The sequence below is a fragment of the Lissotriton vulgaris genome, chromosome 6 (genome assembly GCF_964263255.1).
Source record: "Lissotriton vulgaris chromosome 6, aLisVul1.2, whole genome shotgun sequence".
In the NCBI taxonomy this organism is placed as follows: domain Eukaryota; kingdom Metazoa; phylum Chordata; class Amphibia; order Caudata; family Salamandridae; genus Lissotriton; species Lissotriton vulgaris.
In genome coordinates, this window is record NC_141694.1 from 595,770,432 (window position 1) to 595,796,698 (window position 26,267).

Here is a 26,267-nt window from a genome sequence, read left to right on the forward strand (position 1 = left end):
TCTAAAGATTGGAGGTGGACCTGTAGGCTCCCGTTATTACCAATTATGCAACTGCTGCGTCCAAAAGCAGCATCCCCCAGCATGGTGCTCAGCCATCCTTTTGCCCATTTTAAAAAAAGGTGTTAGGGCCTCTCCAATGCGCTACAGAGCTATCTCTTTAATAGATTCCATGGTCAAAGTTATTGGCAGGGTTATTCTTAATAGAATTATGACTTAGTCCTCTGAGGTTCAATATGGCTTTAGATCAGGTTTGGGCACTCCACAACATATACCTGTTCATTAATAAATACACTGTAGCATTAAAGGCCCAGTTTATCGTGCTTTCATTGACCTGGCCTGCCCTTTCGATACCGTGGTCAGGTCCAAACTTTGCGAAGTTTTAGAATTTAAGGAGATGGACTCTGGCTTCCGATCTTTCTTAGGTGCCCTCCATATGGATTCAACTGTATCTGTCCGCTTAGACCTGAATGGTGAGTGTACTGAGAATATTAGCCTAGGCTGTGGTGTCAGACAAGGATGTCTTCTGGTGCCAATTCTGTTCCTTTTGAATATTAATGACTTGAATTCCACACTAGTTGGTAAAGAGAAGGACATGCCATTCTATTGGCTAGAACATATAATGGCCTGAAGCTATTGTTATATATCTTATTCAGTTTTATGGACAGCCTAGGCCTGGTCACTAATTTGTCTACAACCTTTGTCATGGCCTTGGGCTCCTAAAACCTGATGCAGCAAAGTATCGTTCTACAAGGAAATTCTATCGCTAGAACCCACAACTTTTCCTACCTGGGAGTCACTTTTGACTCCCAGGGGTCTTGGGCCTCTGTTTGAAACAGAGGAGGCTTAAGTTCTGCAACTCAATTGGCTTCCTTTTTTTGTCTGGTCTCCAAAATTGGAAATAGAAAGTGTCACCCAGTTTTAACCTATGGCTACGGTTTGTGGGGTTACATGTCAGTAAAATTCCTGCAGGACCAGGAGAAGAGATTCTGTAGGTGCATCCTTGGTGTCTCTCCTAGGTCACCAATATATGATGTGCACAAAGAACTTGGGCTTCTGTACGGAGCTGACGATATCCTTCTGGCCTCACTGCTGTTATGGTGCTCCATTTGGTGCAATCCAGAAGCTTCCCTGAACAGGGAGATTGTTTGGGACTGCCTTTCCTGGGACAGGGGACTTGCTATCCCTTTGTTAAAGTATGTCAGGGACACCTCTCAAAGGCTTAGCAGACCCAAACTCTTCTCCCTGCCAGCTAATATCACTTTGAGGACACAAATTTGATTAAATCCAGTTTAAAGGACTTCAGAAGGAGAGAGAGCGAGAGAACTGCTGGAGCTGAAGAAGCCTGTTAATAGGGAGCATCAGCTGCTTCAAACAACCTTAGGACTGGAACCATATTTAGAGTTTGTACCCAAAACTTGGGATAGGGTACTATTGACTAGATTTAAGTTTGGCCAGATTAGGAGTCAGCTCTCTTTACCCCTGGACCAATTTGAACCCTAACTGATCTTGGTTTGCCCTTGTGATGAGCACTCTCTGGCACACTTCATGTTTTTCTGTAGGTACTATCGCCACTACACTAGGTTTATAATCCCGCTCCTCAAAGGTGCCTCTGTTTTTAGATACATTCCGGCACGTTTGTATCTGTTATGTTAAATATTCTCATATAGCGTGCAGCGGCCTCAGCGGAGGCGTGCCGGCGCTGAGAGCAGTGTCAGAGGAGGAGCAGGGGGCTAAGCCAAGGAGAACAGGTAAGTTTTGGAGGCCTTATGAAAGGACAGTAAGTCATCCATATGACGGATCTGAACAAGGAAGGAGTTCCAGAGTTTTGCTGCGAGATACCGGAAAGACCGGCCACCCGCTCTAAGGCGCTTCACACGAGGAACCACAGCCAGGTGTTGATCGGCAGAGCGTAGCTGACGGGTGGGAACATATGGGGCCAATAGGTTGGACAGGATCTCAGGAGAAGAAAGCTTTATTATTTTAAAGGATAAGCAAAGCGCTTTGAATTCGATCCGATAGCCAATACAGATGGTGTATTGCATCCGCCGCTGTACACATTCTGGGGAGTCCCAACAGAACTCGGGCAGCTGCATTCTGGACTCGCTGAAGATGGGTCACTTCTGCCTTATTGGCACCCAGCATGAATGAATTAGAATGTTCAAGCCTAGACAGGATAGTCGCTTGGACTATTACTTGGCTGGTGTGTGAATTGAAAAAACCCAGCATAGGCCTTAGTCCCCAAAGATGGCCAAAACAGGTGCCTGCCACCCTCTCGGTATACTCCCTATATCTGCAGACACTTCCTACCTTGGTAGTCTGTATAGGTGAGCATTTACTGTGGCGTAGACAAACACTAGATGACCTGATGCCTTCGAAGCTGTATTGCCTGTGGGCTGCTGATGGGCCTTTTTTGCTTGGTCTGCACTATTGCAATTCGGCCCCAGCCTAATGGCTTTTGCCCTGTGATGTTTGATTTTAAGAATTCTGTTGCGCACCATGCACTTTGAGCAACGACATCCATTTTAGTCTTTTTCTAGTTACTTTACGTTTCATGCTGAATTTTTGATACATGTTGTTGAACTGAATAAAGGAATTAAAGGTAAACTTTAAAGGACTTTTAGGTGTTCTCAATCCAGTGCTTAATTTGAGCGGGTGGGAGGGGGGGGGCACTGGCACTCATTATTGGACCGTCACTTGTTTTTGCTGATCAGACATTTCTGGACAGCAAGAGAGAGAAAAAGACGCAAAGGGGAAAGAAGAAGGAAGTGAAAGAAGAAAAAACACCATAAAGGAAGAAAGTAAGGACCTCAAGAGTGCGATAAATGGCCAGGGATTTTCTGGTAGAGGATTAAAGGAATAAACAGGCCTGAGGTGGATTGAATATTATGCAGCCTAGGTATTCAGTGTGTTGACATTTAATAGCACCGGCTGCAGTCTTCTGAGCAGAGTTTTAAGCACTGGCACTCATTCTTTTACAAATTAAACACTGTATCCAGTGGTTCTCGGATTCCAGGTGGTGTTCTGGTACTCCTTGGGGTTTGTTGCAGCCTTACTCTGGTGCATGTTGGTAAGGGATTATAATATCCCCCTTAAAGATAAAATACTGAGTTATTATTTGTGCATGATACTGCATCTTCCTTGCCCATCCTAGTATTCACTGACCACAAATATAACAGAGTGAAGGCATGAGCTGAGCAGAGATCTGACTTCACAAGACACCAGTCAATGTAGAAGTTTATCTTCCGGCTTTCTTTTGTTTACTTCTCTCTTTTCCTCTGAGACTGCCCCAGTGAGCACTAGAGAGCTCTAAGGGCAGACATTGTCAGCAAGGTGGGGCCTTCCTGACCCAATACTCACCAGTGTTAGCGGGTTATGACACACTCCAAATATGAAGAACTCACAGGCCCCAAAGCATACGATTGAGATTCCACACAGTCACACTATCTGCAGATCTTTCAGACACTCATAACTGCAGTTCCAACCACACTCTCGCAGACAGCACCTCCAACACACTCAAACGTGCATGGCCTGCATCAGAAGTGAATACACTGGGATGCTTGCAGAAATACCTTTAATAGGGAAGTACAAAGGTACATTTAATTTGTACACAATATGTAATTTACTGCTTAACTGTAGAGATAGGGTTACATCTTCTGTACGAGGTGCATGACCGGAAATGTTACAATATGTTTCAGTGATATCACAAATGTGCATGCAGACAGTATGTTGTGTGCATAAAGGCTTGGTTTCTCTTTCATATTGGATTTGAAGTGCAATGCCCACCACCATGATGACCTGAGACAAATGGTGCCATCTTGACAGCCATAAAGCACGAATCAACATGTAATTTCTGATAGTGACCCCTGAAGTATAAAATGTTGAATTATACATTGATATTATTCAGTGCTTAATTTGAGCCAGTGGTTTCCAGTGCTTGGCACCGGCACTTAATTGTCAACACCAGCACTTATTACAGTCTGCCACATGGTGGCACTGTGTATCTAATTTAGAGATGCGCAGAACAACAGCTGTTTATAAGTTAAACATACTTTAAAACAACTAAAACTGCCTCCCAGACCATTCTTATAGCTTTGGGTCCTGAAATAGTTTGAATTGTCATACTTGAAGGATTGTGATGGTTAGTGTTTGCATAGGTCCTGTCATTGGCAGCTCTGGCAGGGGCAATGAGTGGTACAAGCAGCAGTGGACTCCAGGTGAGGGCTCTGGCACTTACAAATTTACAAACCAAGCACTCGTATTATGGAGGGTATTGGGCGTTTGTTAATAAGTGTGTACTTCCTTATGACATTTTCACATGGAACCGTCATCATTATTGCCTGTACACTTTCCATGTATTAGTTTTCAGACATGACGTGATAGATCCATGAATTGTAGTTGCAGACTTTGGTGAATACAGTTGGGTGGCCTGTCTGGGCGCAATTATATGCCCAAGAGACAATTCCCTGAAGCTCTCCGTTGCACACCAGTGGTCCTCCAGAATCTCCCTGCAGTGGAATCAGAAATATTGTGTATTAGTAAATGTAATATATTTATCTTGAACATAAACTGGGCTGGTGGGTTTAGCCTGCTTGATCTAGATTTTCGAAATATATACATTTTTAGTGATTTCATGTAAAAAAAATGCGAGATACCATATTAATTTATTAGCTAATCTATGTACACTTCAGTCAGGCTCTCTCTAGCTCGCTACCAACAGTTCATACCAGGTAAAGTCGAATTGTGACCGCACTAGTCACCAGGGCCGGGCTGGGAACCACAATCAGCCCTGGCAAAAGGCTTTGGAGGTGCCGCCGAGCTCTTTGCCGGGGCCGGTTTTCGGCCTATTTTGGTACAGGGCCGGTTTTGCAGCATAACTGCAAAACGGGCCCTGTAACAAAAACGGCCCCCAGGGGCCCAAAAACTTCCCCCACACGTGTGGCGCACTGGGGGATTACCCAGCGCCTGCTATGGCCAGTCCTGCCCTGCTAGTCACCTGTAAAAAAGGAAACCACATCACTACTCAAATGTAATAAATTAGACTGTGTCAAAGACATGTCATGTAGAAGAATTACAACTGCTATTTCTCCAGTGAGAATGATGGCCAGCATTACAGACCCCTCTGAACTATTCTTCTCTAGAAAATTAACAACCATTAGTCTAGAAGGATACATTTATGGCAGTATTTTAAGCAGGAATCTTTCTCCTGTTCCCACACTTTCTGAACTACAGACATTTTTGTAAGTGGCATATTAAACTGCTTAAATTATGTAAAAAATTATAGGTTGTATTTAAGCATGTTTATTTTCACTGTGCGTATTCCTCATTTATCATCCACTTCTCCAACCATACCACTTGGTTCGGGGAAAGAATGATGGTATGACCATGTATTACAAGGAATAACATTATATTTGTCGTACATTAAAATATTTTGCAAGTCACTGCTGCACAACACTTCTATATGGACTCAGAACATCTCAGGCACTCCAGGTATCCTACAAGAGATACTCAGAGGCATACCAGAGTGGGTCCCTCCACCCTCTAAGCCCTGCCATTGAATGCCTTTCAGAATACGTGCAATGGCATGGAATAAGAAATAGTTAACGCTCTGGCAAGCCACTTTGCTTTACTGAGCAGGCTCCCACAATGTAGAGGGCACCCAAACGTTCAGGGGGCCCCCATTGTTCCCATTCTGCAGGGAGGTCCCATCATTTTGCGTTACGCCACAGTGTATACTTTATGCAGTAGCACTGAATCAGTGATCATATTTTTTACGTCGCCCAAAAGGAAAAATGAAATGTATCATATTGTAAATACACAGCTTACAATTGTAGCACAAACCCATATTCTCTATTTTGTTGGTGTATGCATTGTTTGCAGATGTTGCAGGCCCGCATTAAAACTCTGACCTGACAGGCAGGGATGGGACAAGTGCCACTTCCCCCATGCATAGTGGTACAAACCCATGTATCTATTAGCAAGACCATCCCCTCCTTTGCCAATTGATCATGTTCCTTGTTTCATCATGATCCATGTGAGCACCTGCGTAAAACATTAGTAAATGACCTGCTGTGTGTTTTTACTAAAAGTCCTCCCATCTTGCTGGCTAATGCTTTTTCGCTGACAAATCCCTGCAGCGCCAGCAATAAACTCAGAACATGGCACAAAGCGGTGGCAGGGTCGGGCGGTGACAGTGCATCCACCACCTCAGCAGCTATTGGGGCTGAACTCATCAATGCCATGGCACTTCGGGCAGCAGCACAGACTGGCATTGTCCTACTGTGTGGACAATTACAATATGACCCTGTTATAAATTGGGTTTCTGGTTGGCAGAGGTATGCACCCTGTCCAAGCAGGAGCGACAATCCTAGCCAGGTAAGTCAGTAAAATACTCTAAAATAACCTGTGCTCACCCTCTGGAAACCTGGCACAGAGCAGTCAGGCTTAACTAAGAGGCAATGTGTATAGTATTTGTGCACACAATACACAGTAACACAGTGAAAACACCACAAAAAGACTCCACACCAGTTTACGAAAATAGAGCATAATTTTATAAATAAAACAAGACAAAAATGACAAAAATCCAATCAGTAGAAGTCGAGATATGAATTTGAAATGATTAAATGCAAAAATAGCACTTTGAAGCAAATGGCACTCAAAGAGTTAATTGGTCTCAGTGGACCGGGACAAAGTCAAGAGTCAGGCCTCTCGGGGGAGCACAGACCGGCTACAGGACCCACAAATGGCCGCTGAGCAAAATTACCTTAATCGTTGTCACAGTATGAAATGTGGGGTGCAGTTGAGAGATGCACCGATAATACCCATGCAGTTGAGAGGTTGCACCAAATTTCTCAACGAAGTAGTGTCAATGTGTCGGTTTCGTAGAAGAAGGCCTGATTCCGGAGGTGGGCGGTTATGAAGGCGACGCACCAGATTTATTTGGAGGGGGATGCATTGATCTCCATGCAGTGTCGGTGATGCGTTGGTACCGAATCAGGGTTCTGGAGGTGATGTGGCGTTTCCGAGTGCGATACAGCGGTTCCCAGTGCAATGCACCAGTCCCCTTTCCCTCAGCTGTGGTGATGCATTGATCCTGATCTCGCAGCAGGCGATGTGTTGGCTCCAACCGGTGCAGCGACATTGATGCACAGGTTCTTGCAGAGGCAGTACATTAAACTCACTTCCAAGGGCCCTGGACTGGATTAGCACCACTTGGCAGAGCAAGACTTACAGCAAGTAAAGTCCATGTGCTGAGTTGAAGATGAAAGTGAAGTGTTTGATATCCCTGAGACTTCAGGAACAGGAGGGAAGCCCTCGGGGACACTTAAGTTCTAGGATGTAAAGAGCAGGTTCAGTCCTTCTCACTCCCAGGCAAGAAGCAGTAGGCCAACCCAGCAAAGCAGTTCAGCAAAGTGGCAGTCCCTCTTGGCAGCACTACAGTCCTTCTTCCTTATAGAATGTCCTCAGTTCCAGAAGAGTTGGTGGGATCAGAGGCCCAGTACTTATACCCAGTTTGGCCTTAGAGGTAGGGGGACTTCAAAGAGATGCGTTGAAATGCACAAGACCCTGCCTTTCCTGCCCTGAGTGCAGACAGACTACAGGGGGGTATGCAACCCTTTGTGTGGGACACAGCACAGCAATTTCAGGTGTAAAGTGTCAGCTCCTCCCTCAAGTCCTGTTTCAGGATGACCCATCAACATGCAGATAGCAACTCAGTCACATCCACCTTTCCTTTGCATGAGACTGCCTAGAGGAAATGCAGGATGCCAGCTGACACCCACTCCAGGTGTGTATTCCAGAGACAGGCAGAAGGCACCAAATGGTTTAAGTAGAAAAATCCCAACTTTCTAAAAGTGGCATATTCAGAACTTTAATTTAAAAACCACCTGCACAATAATTTGTGCTTTTGAATTGTGAGTCAAGAGACACCAAATGTGGTTTCCTATCTTTTACTAATTGTAAACTGCACTCATAAAATGTCACAAGGCAGTCCCATTGTTATCTTATGGGTGAGATAGACCTTGCAGTAGTGAAAAACGAATTTAAGAGTATTTCACTACCAGGACATGCAAAACTTAAAAGTACATGCCCTACTTTTTAAAAACATTGCACCCTGTCCGTGGTCTGTCCAGGGTCTACCTTAGGGGTGACCTACATGTAATAAAAAGGATGGTTTGGGACTGGCAAGTAGGTTAACTTGCTAGGTCGACATAGCAGTTTAAAAAATGCACACACAGAGTTTTTCAGTGGCAGGTATGAGGCATGTCTAAAGGGCTACTTAAGTGGGTGGCACAATCAGTGCTGCAGGCCCACTAGTAGCATTTGATTTCTAGGCCTTGTGCACATGATGTGCACTTTACTAGGGACTTATAAGTAAATCTAATATGCCAATTATGCATAAGCTAATGGTACCATGTTTTAGTTAAAGAGCACACTCACTTTAACACTGGCTTGCCATGAAACAGTGCACAGATTGAAACAGCCAGCAAAAAGAAGTCAGCAAAAACAGTCAAAAACAGGAGGTCAGAAGGCAAAGAGTCAGGGGAAACTATGGAAAAGATGCCAGGTCCAACAGCCCCCTTGAAAGGGAGCTCACACTGATGGGGCCCGGGTGGACATGACCCCACACCACCAGGGCACACATTAAAGGGACCTCATACTGACCGTACATTTGTGCCAGGCCTTTTCAAGAAATGTACGTGCATTATCAGCATTTCCCCCAAACAATTTAATTGATCTGTTACTCATGCAGCAGCCTTAGTTGTAGGTACTCTCGGCCTGTGTATTTAAAATTCTATTCTGATCATTCAACAACAGTTTGGCAGGCAGAAGTATGTTATGTCACACAGGATTATTGAAAGAAGGGTGCTGATTGAGTGTAATTGCTTGACGGCGAATGTGGAATCAGAAAGATGTATATGTCTCTTGCAGCCCTCTCAAGTATATTGAAATTCAGCCTCAACCTGCAGAAGTTCACGGGGTAATGTTTGCATAAACACAACTGACCACTTTATACCACTCATGAAAATAAACCCACAGTCCTATATTCAAGGGCTAAGGTGGCAGAGCACGCGTATCTTAATTTGAAGTACTGGACTAGAAATATTCCAACACCAGTTTACGTACAGTAGGGAAGGTGTTGGAATAGTAAATCATACTATTCCTTAGGTTAGAGCGCCATCCAGAGCAAGTCGTTGTAACGACTTGTGTTGTAATACCCACGCTGTAAGGGCATTGCTTGCGATGCAATGCCCTCGTGGTAAGGGATGTTTCCCCTCTGTATTGCTTTTGGGAGTGCATTCCTAGTAGCTGTGGTCTTTGCTCCCAGTCCCTTAGGTTGCTGCTGGTAGTCCCAGTGGGTTATCAAGTTTCTCTGGTCTCTCTTTGTTGACTGGTCCTTTTGGTGAAGACCGTCAGTTGGTTCTTTTGGCCAGCATGATTGGTCTGCTGGACTACATTTAGAACTTTTGGAACTTCTGTGGCTCAGTTGCTATATTGTCCAGGCCTTTCCTGCTTGGGTTCTCCCTTGCAAACTCTCTAGGATTGATTATTGCAATGTTTTGTATTTAGGTATAAGGAAAGGCTCATTAGCTAAATTAAAATCATTGCAAAATGCTGCAGTTCAACTGCTCTTGAAAGTGCCAAAATTCTGTCCCATTACCAAGGAAATACGGGACCTTCAGTGGTTACCGTTAATGGACAGGGTTAGATCAAATACTCTCTGCATTATTCACAACGCTCTGTATGAAAAGGGTCCTCACTATCAATGAAAAACCTTCTTTTGGTACAGTCCCCAACACGCCTTACAGTCGTTATCAGCCTATCCGATAAAATTCCCTAAAATAAAGAAATCTAAATGGTAGGGCAAGAGTTTGAACTACTATAGCTGTAAACTTTGGAATTCTCTTCCATTTTCCTTAAGATCTCAATCCAGTCTGCCCTGTTTTAGGAAATTGCTCAAAACTTGGCTTTTTGTAAAGCACTTAAATTAAGATGAGCACATGATATTAGCCGGTCCTGAGTCACGCTGTAAGCTGTAAGACACCTAGTATTTTCACACCTAATAAACGTTTTACTTACTTACTTGCGCTTTTTCTGGAAGCTTTTTTTTAACCACTGCTTTACATGGTTAGGTCTGCTTGACCTCTTCCGGGTTCTTTTGTCTTATGTGGACCCTCTGGTTGTGTGATGTGTTTTGTTTTGCATTGGCTATTTTGAGTAGTGTCTCTCTGACTGCTCAGACAGATGCTCTTTCTTATCAGTCTTTTGTTGTGCAGGACAGGGTGCAGGCTCTGTTGGAAGGGGGGTTCCCTGCCTTTGTTTTCCACTGCATGCTTCATTGTTGGTTGGCTGCCTCTTGTGTTTTTGGTCCTTGGGACTAAACTTATTTGGCTTAGTTTCTTTGTTGTTTCTGCATTTAATCTTGCAGTGTAATACACCTCTGTTTGCGTGCTATGTCTAGATAGATAAGGACTATGATGCGGAAGAGGGACTATATGGCAATGCCGGTCACCTGTGGTGTTCTTCAATAACTGGGCCCTGCTGTACCTCATCCCAGCCCGGCTTCCTCTCCAGCTGTGACTGTGGTTGCATTGATCTGTTGATTTCAGTGTATTATCTTGCAGACTTCTTGTAAGAGTTTGAACCTTTTCTATTCCCATGGAGGAAGGTCTAGCTCATTGTAAAAATACATTGAAACATTATGGTTACAAGCTGGCTATCTCAGGGGTTGAGTTACAATCACCGATAGGGCTACCATGAGGAAGAGTAGGAGCGAGCGTATAGAAGATTATCAGTAAGTGATTGGGGCATTATTTTCCTTCATATCCGCCCTATGGTGCCTTTTGATGTTTGAACGTGGTGAAGCATAAATATCCATCACGAATGGCTCTCAGCAAGTGGCTGTGTACTCAACTGTGGGCTCAACTTCATATGTAAAAGCTAGAAATGATTCTTCTGCATATGCGAAAAAATTAAAAATGAGGGATATTTTCAAATAATGTGATAAAATCGCAAAAATTCTTCAGTGGCACTCATGAAATATTCCAGTACTGTCGAGGTGTCCCAAGCATGTTCCAGCACCGTGGTCTGTAACGTGGAACATGACCTAATGCATTGCAACCACAAGCAGCTGCCCCTCTTACCTGGCAAGTGCTCCATCCGCCCTGCATGTAGCCAGAGCACATCATGTTGCTTGTGTATTCCTTTGGATAGGCCTGCTGGCACTGCGCACTGGAGATGGTCGGCTGATTCAGGCACTGAAGAGCGTTTGGAATATTCACTGGAAGAAGAAAAATACACCATTGTTAATGTATTCTTTATTTGGGACAGGATCATTTCTCACAGAAACACAGGATAAACTAAAACAGTGTGATCTAAGGATGGAGGCTGAGAAATGGCAGCATAAGGAGAGGACTATAAATGAATAATAATAACTTATTTTACATTGTGCTCCTTGCCTCTGTTTGTTCCTGTTTCTAAGCAGTGGAAATAATAGTCTATAACAGAATATAACAGACCTCAAGTTATCATCCTCCAAAGCATTAAAAGCCGAGTTGTATCTGTCTGATTCACAAAGGTAAATTTACACTTTTGTGCAAGTTTACTGTTTTTGGTATTCACAAACTGCAAGAATAATTTTACAAATAGTAATTTTATGACTGAGGAGATTCCACAGTCAGGTTTGTGAACTCCACACAAACAAAGATAGGACAGCCCTATCTCTGTATGTGTCGAATCTCCACCACAAGTGCTTCCGCACTAGTAAAATAACCATTAGTTAAACTATACAAGTAGTTTGTGAATACCAAAAACATTGTAATCAAACACAAAAGATTAAGTTTACCTTTGTGAACCAGGAACGCTAAGCCATCCATACAGCACTTTAATGAGGTGGATCACATATTTACACTATATACATTATTAAACATTGCAATTTTAAGGATTGTACTACTGAACATTGACCCCAAATATCGTGGTACAAGAATATCCAGGTCAGACTATTAAAAGCACAAAACATCGAGAGGTAAGTGCATATAGAGAAGTATACATTTAATATAGCAGGGGCGGCTCTAGGCTCATGGGGGGCCCTGGGCAGGTAGCCTAGGTAGGGGGCCCCGGAAGAGGGGGTCTGGGCGGGGCGGAGCACGGAGGCCAGTGAAGAGGGGGGGGGGAGGGTCAGGGTGTTTGGAAGTGGAACAGAGCTAGAGGCCGCCAAATCCCTGCCAGGGGCCGCCACGCAAATATGTATCCATCCTCAGAGGATTATTATATTAAGGATATATATTGGCGTGGTGGCCCCTGGGGTTTGGTGGCCCTGTGCAGGTGCACAGCTTGTACATGCCTAAGGCCGCCCCTGCGAGAAGACCTACATTTACAAAGAAGCGCGAGCAGTGCACTGTTTAAAGTGTGCCATAGATATAGAGCTGCATGCTTCCTCAAGGCTAGAACTAAGATTGTTCGGAGTTTTATACAGAGCGAACTTGACCCGAAGGTATCAGTATCAGAGCGCTTTACATGAGCATCAGTTGCGTTACACAAGGACACATCTATCTTTGTTACACACGAGGAGATTAAGTGATTTGCCCAGAATCACAGGATGCTGCGCGCGTTGCCGAGACTCGAACCCTGTTCCCCAAATTTGAGGTCGATCACCCTAGCCGTTAGGCCACATCCTCTCCGCATTAAAGTCCGATGCAAAGACTTCAGAAAAGGAGGGCTAGTGTGACTACGTGCCATGGGCCCCTCAGTCTTTGGGCCCTGTCCTCTTGTTACAATTTGTGTTAAACTAAAAGAAATGCAGGCCTGACTTGTTTGTTCATAGTGCAGCTCACATGTCCACACCACTAGGTGATGCCAAATACTGTGTTGTCTCTTTCCCCTGAATTTTTTTTCGTACTTCTGAGGTGCTCCTTAGATTTCGAACCGGGGCGGGGCCCGTTAGTATTTTTGCCCGGGGCCCTACAAAGGCTTCTGATGGCAGTCCAGAAGAGGCAAAGTGGACCACAAAACCCTCTAGACTCCTCACCTCGGTCTACTTCATTTCTGTCTCAACCTCAAATCCCTTTCACAATGCCATCTCTGCCTCCTTTCTCCAGCTACTTCAGTTCTCTCACTTTACCAATCACTTAACCTGTCTCCTGTCTTCAGCCTCCTCCCTTTTCTTCCACACAACACAGTTGGAAGTCATTGTCTAGCTAGAAAAGTGAATGCATAGAAAGAGGGGATGAGCAAACAGGCAGAAAGACTTCAACCGATGGCATGATGAAATTCTTGAGAGCAGTGCTTTGATTTCTATTGTTGCAGAGTCGTGCAGTGTTCCTAATTGTGAAAGGGGATCTATTTGTGATTTTGAATATCCACCAATCAAATCTACGATTTCAAGGAATATGTGCATATGTCTTATTTTTATGTTATGCACTAAATCCCTCAACATCCACTGGAACAAAATCCCCATCCTGGATTTCTTGCAGAGGAAATAAGAGGTTGATTGGACACTGAAATCCAGAACAATATTGTTATTCCAAGACAAAAAATATCTATATCAAGAAATAAACTAAAATGGCTTGATCAATGCCCGCTCAAACTTTACTTTGGTGCAGTGTGGCTAGCAGACACAAGTAGCTTGAGGTTTCTGCTGGTTTTGCCAGCCCCCATTTCTGAAAGTGTAGCATTTAATTCAAAATTATTTGACCTCAGAGGGGTTTGAATTAGCTGACAATGGGTAATAAATTCAAAGGTGTTGCGGACAGTGGACCTTAAAATACATTTTGCCCAGGGTCCCAAAAATCCTCAACATGGCGCCACTGACTAAACCTGCTATTAAAATTCTCTGCTGTTGCACTTGCCTCCAAGTTGGAGAATTCATCTCTAATCTTTCCAAATTTGTTTGTAAGGACCACTCGCATGTTGTGTGTTGAACAGATCCTGTGTTCACTTTTAATCATTTACCCTGTGATCATGCAGTTAGTAGTTGCACCTTAACTTTTAGAACTGCAGTTACACTGAGAGCCTCAGAATAGATAGCATCTGACTGGCAGTTGACTAGCTAGCAGTGTCTCCTCTAACATGTACTTTTATGGCATCACATCTTTGACAGGATGTGCTGATCTCCGAGACAAGCAATTCAGCCCACAAGGAGTGAAATGGGATTCATGGGACTTGCAAACTCAAGTTAGTTGAGAATATCTGCATTTTTCAGACCTGGTATGCTACACAACATTACATTATTTTCAACATTTCAGTTATAGAACAACTAATTTGTGATACAAACTATCCTTTTTTTTATTTGCAGGTCTTGCTGCCATGCTATTGTGACTTCATTATGTGGTACATGCTGTTTGTTTGACCTAACCTGGTGGAATTCACTTAGCCTGCTGATATTCAAATCTCTGATGTACAAGTCACACAGATATCTCAGTAGCAGGGATACTAACCCAATGAGTTATTTTAGCAGCTTAGAAAGTAAGAGATTACTGGTCCCATTACAAGTATTGTAGGGAAACAACATATGTATTAAGTAAAGTATGATTTTAGAGCACCTGTGTCACAAAAGTGAGTAGTGAAATCACACTTAGACTGCTATTAGAAACGCAATAAATATTTGTATATGAATATTGCAGACGTGTGGGGCGGACAGTTGTATGTGAGACAGCTTGGTAACAATCAGGGATGTATCCTCTTGGGATGGTAATCAACCTTCATCCCGCATTTTTTTTCCCGCGGACTTTCAGGCCGCATACTATTAATCCGCAATGTCATTCATCCCGCATACCATCATCCCGCATTTTTTTACAACGCATTTGCTTTTATCACGCATGCCTTTACAACGAAATACGTTGTAAAGGCATGTATGGTAAATGCATTTGCGTTGTAAACGTTGACGATGACGAGAGCGGTAAGGGGGTTTGGGTTAATTTTTAAGGGTGAGGGTCGTGCTGGGGTAGTGATGGTGCAGTGTTGTGTTAGTGTAGTATAGAGTTGTGGTGGTTGTTTAGTGTAGGGTCGTGCTGGGGGAAGTGTAATAGGGGTTAGGGTAGTGTTGTGGTGTTTGTGAAGTGTAGGGTCATGCTGGGGGTAGTGTTTTAGGGTAGTGTTGTAGTGTTTGTGTAGTGTAGGGTTATGCTGGGGTGTAGTGTTTTAGGGGTTAGGGTACTGTTGTAGTGTTGTAGTGTAGGGTCATGCTGGGGGTAGTGTTTTAGGGTTTAGGGTAGTGTTGTAGTGTTTGTGTAGTGTAGGGTCATGCTGGGGTTAGTGTTTTATGGTTTTGGGTAGTGTTGTAGTATAGGGTCATGCTGGGGGTAGTGTTTTAGGGTTTTGGGTAGTGTTGTAGTGTAGGATCATGCAGGGGTAGTGTTTTTGGGTTTAGGGTAGTGTTGTAGTGTTTGTGTAGTGTAGGGTCATGCTGGGGTGTAGTGTTTTAGGGTTTAGGGTAGTGTTGTAGTGTAGGGTCATGCAGTGGTAGTGTTTTAGGGTTTAGGGAAGTGTTGTAGTGTTTGTGTAATGTAGGGTCATGCTGGGGTGTAGTGTTTTAGGGTTTAGGGTAGTGTTGTAGTGTTTGTGTAGTGTAGGGTCATGCTGGGGTTAGTGTTTTAGGGTTTTGGGTAGTGTTGTAGTATAGGGTCATGCTGGGGGTAGTGTTTTAGGTAGTGTTGTAGTGTAGGGTCATGCAGAGGTAGTGTTTTAGGGTTTAGGGTAGTGTTGTAGTGTTTGTGTAGTGTAAGGTCATGATGGGGTGTAGTGTTTTAGGGTTTAGGGTAGTGTTATAGTGTTTGTGTAGTGTAGGGTCATGCTGGGGGTAGTGTTTTAGGGTAGTGTTGTAGTGTTTGTGTAGTGTAGGGTCATGCTGGGGTATAGTGGTTTAGGGTTTAGGGTTTAGGGTAGTGTTGTAGTGTTTGTGTAGTGTAGGGTCATGCTGGGGTTAGTGCTTTAGGGTTTTGGGTAGTGTTGTGGTGTAGGGCCATGCAGAGGTAGTGTTTTAGGGTTTAGGGTAGTGTTGTAGTGTTTGTGTAGTGTAGGGTCATGCTGGGGTGTAGTGTTTTAGGGTTTAGGGTAGTGTTATAGTGTTTGTGTAGTGTAGGGTCATGCTGGGGGTAGTGTTTTAGGGTAGTGTTGTAGTGTTTGTGTAGTGTAGGGTCATGCTGGGGTGTAGTGGTTTAGGGTTTAGGGTAGTGTTGTAGTGTAAGACCAGCAAAGATGGCCGACATTTATGTGATGGGACAATGGGGACATTACCAGATTACAGCTATTTTGTTGCTCATTAGAAACATTGGTCACATCTCTTATGTAGGCATTCGCACAAAACATGGTTTTGAGGATGTAACTGACAAAAACCGTTTGCTCGGAAATGAAGATGCCTTGTTCTTTGCTTCAGCTTGGCATGGAATAAAGCTTTCAAATTCTTTCAAAGAGCCAAATGCTCTCCTTTGATGACTGTCAGGACCCTCAGATCAAAGGTTGGAATGCCAGAAAAGGTAGCTCACCCTTCCATGCTTTTCAGGGTGGTAAATAGAGTTTGAATTGGGTACTAGTAATACCAGCTATTTGCAGCACCTAGAAAATATAGATGTGTGGCATGAATCAATATATGAAAAACAAGTAAATATTAAGATTTGATCTCTTTAAATATTAACTTCTGTACTTGAATTTTATACTGAAGAACAAACTCATACAAATGAGCAGCAATGTGCACAGAAACAAGCACATTGGCTAAAATGATACACAAATACAAAACAGGCATCATGCAGTTCTTTACATAGACATGAACATATAGAATTGCTCCATTTTACCTCCATTGGTGACCGTATTTCCCCATCCAGACACAGTGCACCAGGTGCCGGCGGGCACACAGCTGGATGGAAGTGGAATCGGATGGACGTACTGGTTGTACTGTGCCGCCTGGGCTAGCTTGACCAGCATGATGTCATTATCGAAAACTTTAGGGTTGTAATTCGGGTGCGGGATTTGCTTTGCAGCATTAATAAATTGTTCAGTGCCTTCATTCGTAGATATGATATGTTCACCAAGGCGGGCAACCATTGTACCAGGTCTACCAAAGAAAAAACAGTAATACAAATAAAAGCGAGAAATGCATAGAGTGAGCAAGAGAAAAAGCTGTAGGGAGAGGCAGAGGCATAGGGAGTGAGAGGCAGTATGGAGAAAGTACATTGTGGACCTGAAGAAATAATGAGGACAGTAGCGAGCGACAACTTTTAGGAGGCATAGATGTTCACTGGGTGAGGACAAGACTCATGATAGAAACAGAAGGTAAAAAGTTACATTTCAGAGTCAGCGGTAGGCATATAGAAGAAAGGTTGTAGAGATTGATGTAATGCATGCACACGGATTTGCAAGAAAAGTAGGTAGTAATGTAGGGTATGTGGAGTCAAAAGAAAAGGAGGAAATAGTAGAGCATGTAGAGTTTGGGATGACATTTTTTTAGAGTCTTTATGGGCCACCGTAAAATGTAGAAAATATTTCTGAAACGCATCATTGCCCCAGTCCCGTTGACAGTTTTCCACATATTTGTGGCATTAGTGAGAGTAAACTCCTGTTTTTAGCAGAAAGTGGATTCCATGTTTCTAAGTTTTACCATACCTTGATTTGCAGCAAAATGTAAACACCAGTGGAAATCATGCCCTCTATAGGCTTTCATCTACAGATCAACCTCCCCCCACCCCGCTCTAAAATCTATGATCTGGGCTGATTTACAGGGATCTTGAGAGGTAGGTTCCCTGTTTGTGGTTTGTTTTGAAGTCTACCGTCTTTATAGCCGCTTGGCTTTGACAACAATTCTACTCAACAGCGAATAGTCTGATGAATGCTGTTTTCAGAGTTGAGTCAGTGTTCTTTGTGCTCAGCAGTTGTGGCTCTACTTAAAGTTCAGAGTCCCAGAGAGAGAGCGGGGGTCGTTATTGCGACCTTCTCCAACACCCATGTATGTGCAGTCAGTAGACTGAGACTTCAGCATGTATAGATTTACAGGCAGTTTAACCTCAAAGGGGGTTTGGTTCTTTGCCCTTCCCTACCACATATGTCTGGGACATGAACTAATATTTATGTATTTCCATACTGTGAAATTCATAGGGGATTAAGAGCTTCCTGAATATATCTGCACATGTGGACAATGGGTCATGTGTTCAGGGGGTCTGCATTTTTCCTCAGTGTAGACCCATACGGTGTTGCATATTATAGCCTTTGCCAACATCTGTTTGATCACGAAACACTTACAAGATCCATGGGAATAAATCACTTCATTGATAAGTTCTTATGCGAGGAAGTCATAACATAAATGGCAGCCTTTGAGAAGTCTCATGCTTCTTCAACTGCTAATTTGTAGATGTGTTGTTGTCATCAATTTGTAGATGTTATGAGAGTGTGCTAAATTGAACCTGTCAGGGAGGAGAAGGGTAGTGGGGAAGTAGTCCTATTTTTCCAAATCTACCAGGTAAGGGCACGCCATCTCAGGGCCGTGTGGCCCGGATTTAATTGTTTTACGCCCAAGAGGCATAGGAGTTAGAGAGCACAGTGAACCCAATTGGGGCGGGGGGGGGGGGTCGCTGTGGAGGATAGCCCCGCATATAGGACAGCATTAGAAATAAGTAACTGCCTGCGCCAGTGCCAAGCATTCACTCATCTCTGTCCAACCGCCTCCTCTTGTCTGGCCACAATGTGCATGCGAGAAAACAGATTATCATGCGATTGAGGAAGGGGAAGGAGAAGAGGATAGCCAGTAAGGAATCTTTATCCGCATAGTTGTTTACCCCAAAAAAGTAAATGATTAACTTAAAATAAAATGGACTGGTTGGTGCAGGTTTGCTGCTTATAGTCACCCCCCCTGCCTATAGACATTCTAGTCTGTTTATTATTATGTACTTTTAATTATATTAAACAGAATAGACAAGACTCAACAGTGTTTTGCATAATGACAGTTAATATACGTAGGCATAGGATGGATGAGCGCCTGGATGCATAAATGTAGAGTTGACTGATTATATATATGAATGGGTGATTGCGTCAATGGGTGAATGGGTACGTGAATACAAGGACAGATGGCTGAATGACTGTAATGATGAATGAGTCAATAAGGCAATTTGTGAATGCAGAGATGGCTACACTGATGTTGGTGGCAGCAGTCTATTCTACACTCCTGCTGCTGCTGGTCATTTACCCACCGACTCACCTAGTCATACATCCATTTAACAAAGCATCAATTTTTAATAAGTGACTTTCTCTTTTAAATGCTCATTCCTTCCCAGCACGAATCATGGGCAAAGAATGCACTCATAAGTGGACTCATACAGTTTGAAACATGAGTCTTTACTGTTCTCTCAGCCTGCATTTCTAGCACTATTTCCCTTCACTATGCCCTGCTAAAGACAGAAATAAATAGACCAGTGGAGCATCTGCAATAGAGACAGATTACCACCACATGATCAAAGAAAAGATACTAAACATGGGCCTATGCTAAAAATATGTGAACCACGCAACTGTGCCCAGCCAAATATAACAACTGATCTCACGATTGGCATATGCATAACACAAAAACCTATCCATTGCATGCTCAGGGAACAAGCACTAATCAAGAGAGCATGCTCGGAGAGAACCATATGTACTTGACATGAGCAGGCCTTGCAGGTAATTTTACATTCTTTTGCGGCCAAGCTCTTCCATGAGGCGCCCTTTCATGATCAGTGTCTGCGTCCAGTTCATGCCCATTAATTCCTGACATGACTCAATGGCTACAAAGACCCTCCATAGATGGACTCATACAACATGTGCCAGTGATCACTACAAGTTCATGTAATATACCTATATAGCATGTGCGAGAGAAACAGATCCTTACAACATGATTAGAGTATAAATGCTAATCAGAAGCCTGTGCTCAAACTCACGCAAGGCGAAAATAGAAGCACACCGCAAGATAAGAACTCACGGCAGGAGAAACGGTGACTACGTGCTCACAGCTCACACCTCTTATCATGAGTGCATACTCAGAGAAAACTCACAAGCACTCGATATAAGCAGCTCCTGGGCATTTGCTGCTAATTTTAATGAGTGAAGGGGGTGTCCCATGCGTGGTACATGGGCATACCCAAGCAACCACCCATGGAATTTGATGCAAAGACTTATCTTCTAAAAAAGGCAGACAGGACTTTGCACCACAAATTTACAACTCCTCGTGGTAGGGATACCGTTTGAGAAAGGTATTCTTTTCCCAAAACCTTTACAACTTTGCATGTGTGCTGTAATGTTTTAAACTATGTCAAAGCACAGTATTTTCTACTGGAAGGGTATACTTTCTGTACAAAACCTATGCTAGACATCATGCAGACATCACACTAGTTGAAAGAGTGGAGTGAGGATTAGCTACAGCAGAGAAACTAAAAGTCTTATGGGGTGTTCCACTAAAGCTGAACCAAATAGAAGTGATGTACATTCCGTTATAAAGGAGGAGATTTGTAAAAATCTTTGTAGCTCCATCCAGAAGGCTGAATCTGTGCAAGAGAGCAGAAGTATTAAAGTCCAGATTTGACTACGTATCAATTGTTTTGATACCCTATAGTCATTGCTGATTTTCTGTAGGTGATCTGCTTCAATACCTGCATTTAATTTGTGGTATGGTATGTGTGTGGCCTCACTATCCTAAAGAACTACCCTTTACTCTCTCCCACAATGACCTTTGCCCATTAGGAAACCTTGCTGATGACTCAACTCCAATGCATCTGCCTGATAACACATCTGTGCGTAGAGGCTTTCATCAAGACCTTGCATTACCATGTTCATTTTCACAAATGTTTGAAGATACAGGTGTGTCTCACAGTCAATCATTGCTCTCCAAGGCAGAGTACAATCTGGGAAATATCATATGTATAATCTTAAAATAATCTCTCCAATAACCGAGCAGTGCTACTGGTTCAGGTACTGGTTCTTTTTGCCTTTCTCAGACCAACCAAGAGTTTTAATAAATGCTACCTATCAGGAAGGCACAAGAAAATGAGGGGAAAATGTGTGAGATACAGTGGATCTTGTAATTGCTATGCAACACATTTTAATATATATATTTCAATTACATTTAGCTGGAACCGAGTTAAAGATACTCACATGCCCTGACAATGTGCAGCTGATACGATCCACCATTGATTGATCAAGGATCCTCCACAAAAGTGATCTCCTTTGTCTGTCTTGTATGTCAGAAGTACCTGCCAGGGGATGCTCCCATAGGCACAGGCGTATCCATTGATAATATCATTGATATTTTCGACCTTTTCGACCTTTGTTGGGTAGGCAGCTGTAAGACACAGGTCAAGAGAAATTTCAAAGAACATGGGGCAACAGTTGTCAAGGTGCTTAATTATTTTTCTACACTTAAATTCAGATTAGATCAGTGCTATTTGTGGATGTAAGCAGCAGATCAAGATGAAAACAATCAACATTTGCAAACACCTACAAATTAAAGTTACCATTGGGGATTATACGCAATTATATGCATTATATGGTGGATATTTTGCAGTTGTAGCTTTAGGTGCTATATGGGTTTGGATTGAGGGTAACATGATAAACTAGGCCTTGGTGAAATTTTGTTTACAGCAGTATAATCTTGTGTAATTTACAGCATTTCGCATTACAATTGTTGCAAAACGTGTGAGATTGTGCTATTACACAATGTTGCATAACTAAGATTGCATTTATATAGATAATGCTATCAAGGGAGGACTGGACAAACAAGAATGAACCAAAGGGCAGCGGCGTTTGTTCACATTGCACATGTTTTTGCACTTTCGCTTTTGCCACAAAATGTGTCTTTATATTCAAAGTGGACACAAGGATGCAGTTCGTGCTATAGGGCAAAACGCTAGACCCACATCTCATTTTTTGGGGCATTTCGTGTAATTTCCTCAAGAAAATTAGTCACATTTGGCCCAATCCTATTATAAACCCACCCACAATCTGAGCTCTGGGGTTGTTTACAATGGTTTAGCTCATCTTTTGGGGCAATAAATGTTAATTCCGAAAAAGGCTGAAGTTGATCATATTTACAGTGAAAAACACCTAAACACCTCCATATCTACCGGGGTGTATAGAAAGACACAACTCCACACTGGTAAACATCTCAGTTGGAAGAAAAAGTGAAAAAATGAATGGATATTATTGACATTTTTACCCATAATTAGGGGATTTTCCTTCTGCAAAAAATCCACTGATTTATGGTTAGACGTTCAAATACAAGAGTACAATTTAGGTGTGGACACCTTGGGATATTTAGGGATCCCTAAAATATGGTAACTTCGTGAAAATCGTAGGCATAATTTCAAGACTGACAAAGTTGCTAGTTTGTGGCATTTTAAAACAAATGGTTGATGTGTTCAGCTCTTGCCCTGTACACTACGATGTATAGCTTCCTTCAGAGCCACGGCAGTAGGTGGAAAGCTGAGCTCCCCTAAACACAATCAAGTGCTTTGGGGCGTGCCTAAGGAGACTGACTACATGCGAAGTGATCCTGAATTTAACACCGGGACTGCTAGGAAGGACTGTCTCATGGGATTCAACTCATTCATACAATAAATGCTGGGGATACAATATCGGAACGGAACCACTCGTCCTTCTCAAACATCTTTGGAAAATAATTTAAAAGAATGAGCACATACATCTCTGGAGTGTATCCTCAGAACTGCCTCTGGCACCTGGACGTAATTTCCTGCTGAGCGAGGATCTTTCTTCCAAAAACTTAGTTGTGGTGGGTGGGGGAAAGCTGTTTCTTTAAATTTAAACTCATTTAAAATAAATTTCGTGGGCTTCACTCACCTGGTATTGATTATTAATGCTGCTTTTTTTGGTTATTGATAATGATGTAAGAGGCTTTGTGTAGGCCTTACAGCTGTAATGCCGGCATAAGTAACAACACCTTGGCACCTAGAAACCCTTTCATCTAAATCCGGTGCTGTCTTTCAGGGCAAAGGTCTCTGTTGAAGTACTCTCACCTCACCAAAACTCCTGCCTGCCCGTGAAAACAAGGCCAAAGACCAACTATCAATGCATGCCCCACAGAGTGATTGGCACAAAGCATGCTGCCTGCCTAGGGCACACAGTAGCCATCTTGGGTCAAACCTGCCCAGATCCCTGTGTTCTGATGGGCATTGAGTTGCGCTGCTTATTCACACTCCCAGCCCTTCACCTCGCCACAGCTGATGCTGTTACAACCCATGTAAACAAAGACCTTTTGCTGTTTTTGAAAAATCCTCAAAGCCTCGTGTTGTTCACACAGTGCTGGCTAGCCGTGACACCCCTCCCAGTCACACCATCCCAAGCAGAGAAGGGACTCGCCAGGATTCCTACAGATGCTCAATATTAGCGCATTTACGACTGTGTGGGGAAATGGTAGGTCCATTTTCTAGAAGTTGCAGGGTGTAAACATATGTAAATATAAATCTGAGTAAAAGCTCTAAATAAGACCCTGGATTCTAACAGCTCTCAGCTATTGATGTCATGGTTGTCATGCTAGAGGTATGTGTCTAAGCCTTCGTATAAATGGCTCACCGCACTGGCACTGTCTTGATCAGCTTACCTGCATGATGCCAGGCTGCCAAGGCCAGCAGGAGAAAGAGCTTCATCTTGGCGCTACTGGTGTCAGCGAAGTTGTACAACTACTACACCTGGAAGAAAACCTTTATATTCGTTTCCTTATCAGATCCTCTGCGTCAGAGGTGCTTAGAATGTGTACAGTGCAGGCTATTTATGCCATATCTTTGACACCTGCCCATTGAAAATGTGACCTGGCAAGGAGAATTCCCCCCATATATACCTCTTGGGTGATAATGGCCCCATTAACACTAGACATCAATGGAGCACAATCACTTAAAGGATCTATATATCATTTACTTCGCAGTGCATACATTGACAGTAAATAATCTCAGCTGAGGGTGACATTGGCAGCAGGCTATCACGAGCCGGTGCATTAAAAGTCAAGGGTTTCGCACTTGGTGATACAATTGTAAGATTACACAAGGAGGCCATTTTCAGAACACTAAGTGCTTTGTGTTTATTTACCGGGTGAATTGGTGGTCAACTTTCAAGAAACATAAAATGTAGAATATTAAACAAACCTAAATCTTAATCTATACAAATGATATGTTTGGGATGATCCTACAATAGAGCCTTAAATTATTACTAATGATTCTTTCAAAATGATCAACATTAACCACTAATACCTCATGATACTAGTGCAGTGCACCAGGCCCAGGGATTCAAACCTTAATAACATGTATGTAACGTTGACCATGTATTTGACCATAGACGTGACCATTTATTTGATTTCTTTGTTATACAAACTTCAATGCCTATTTTCATTGTGAGATGTGATGATGCACCTCATGATCCACAAGACACAAAAATAAATGAGTGACAGTAGAGCATCCATGAAGCAATATAAACACTGCACATGTTTTTATGTTTCTCTTATGGTGTGATGTAGGGCACCTTTTTTACTTGTGGTAATGTCGGGCAGTACTTCAACATCTGAGACTGCTGCTGCGCCAGTGTGGCCAGGCCGATGATTCGACCTTCATTCTCCAGTTATGGCACATTTTATAAGAATCTCTAAATAATCAACCACAGACCCTAGTCACAATAAATAACACCAACCACGAAATATATATCGTGTATGCCTTAACATGTGAAACCAATATTGGCAATAAAATTCCTAATTTTCATTTAATTTACTACCATAGGTGACCAGGCATATGCCCTGCAAACAAGGCTTGTGATTTAATTAAAAACAAACAAAAAGTGTTGTAAAGAAAGCGTACAATGCTGGTCATTGGAAGACAAGATTAATCATAAAATCCAGATTTTGTTGTCTGGATTTCTCAGTTAGGAGATTACAAGATATATCTAAAATAGTTTGTGACGTAACTGTCATTTGTGCAAGATCCCATAGCATTGTTGTTTGAGGTGAAATACCTGAACTGGATGAACCAGAAAACAGTGTTCAGACAGGAGACAAGATACCAGAGACAGGCCAAAGGTCTAAATCAGACTCACAAAAACGCTACAGTAAGAGAATGGAGCTTTAGATTGTATATCACGAATGCAACAATCATAACAATGTTACATTTTTACAATAATAATTAGTAATTTCATTTTGCAAAATAAATTTGTATTTGAAAAAAGTTTGCTGTTGAATTTTGTCCTGATGTTGGGTTAACACAGACACACCTCCAACCTATAGACACAAAATGATTAATCTTTCATGTTCTTGCGATACTTCTTGCACTCTTATCAATGTCAACATTATGTTTTTTCTTGGTAAAAAGTGAATTAATGTCTGTCCAAGTTCTATATTTCAGATTTTTAAAGGCACAGTTGCACTGGCTGGGTACATTATTTCAACTTTATTGTCATACTTTATGATGTTCGTCGATTCACATGATCACATGCTTTTCAAAATCAATATCGACATATTGTTCACTGTCCAAATTATGCCAAACATTTCAGGAATATTGAAATTGATGATTATCTTTGATTATTATCTAAGAAAGCCATGCTTACTTTCCTCTCACGCAAATATTATGGTATGTTAGCAACTGTCTGTGTTGCTTTTATGGTGGAGATGTCAATTAGTCATGCACTTTAGAATATTACCCTTTGATATTTGTGTATACCCGGTATAGTAGTTCAACCTCCTGTGTTGCTGACTTCGTTTTTGCTGGATTTAGGACTCTAGGCACTTTACCACTGTTAACCAGTGCTAAAGTGCTTGTGCTCTCTCCTGAAAACCTGGTAGAATTGGCTTATAACCAACTAGCATATTTAATTAACTTGTAAGTCCCTAGTAATGTGGCACTACCTGTGCCAAGGGCCTGTAAGTTAAAAGCTAATAATGGGCCTGCGGCACTGATTGTGCCACCCACTTAAAATTCAATTTCAATAAGCTTTGTTCGATTTCAACAGTGGAAACTATAAAAGCAAAATACATATATAAATTACTTTTGCAGGCTATAAAAATAGTATGCAAATTGATTAGGTATAGAACAATCTTGTTTAAAAATTAAAGGTCTTTAGCAATAATCACTACTGCTAAATGGTGTGTTACAATCATATTTACATCGCTGGAAAATCCCAAGTTGATGGCCTTTCTGCATCTATTCACCTTCTTTAAAAACATTGCCATAGACGGCATACTGTACTCACCGGCTAGCAACTGAAAGGATAAAAAAAGCTTTACGACATTACCAGAGGCCAAGGGTCCTTACAATTGGATTGTGCCACCCACT

At 42.5% G+C, this 26,267-nt stretch overlaps 1 protein-coding gene across 1 annotated transcript; it reads right to left on the reverse strand.

Annotated features, from left to right (window-relative positions):
• Window positions 1-3,556: 3,556 nt before the first annotated feature.
• Window positions 3,557-23,711, reverse strand: LOC147707759 (trypsin-like). Its single transcript, XM_086926611.1, has 6 exons — window positions 23,561-23,711; window positions 21,100-21,286; window positions 16,785-17,044; window positions 11,142-11,278; window positions 4,277-4,505; window positions 3,557-4,165 (listed from the first exon to the last, which is right to left on the reverse strand). The coding sequence occupies exons 1-5, from the start codon at window positions 23,604-23,606 to the stop codon at window positions 4,356-4,358; spliced, it is 780 nt and encodes a 259-aa protein (XP_086782737.1). The 5' UTR covers window positions 23,607-23,711; the 3' UTR covers window positions 3,557-4,165; window positions 4,277-4,355.
• Between the last annotated feature and the right edge of the window lie 2,556 nt (window positions 23,712-26,267).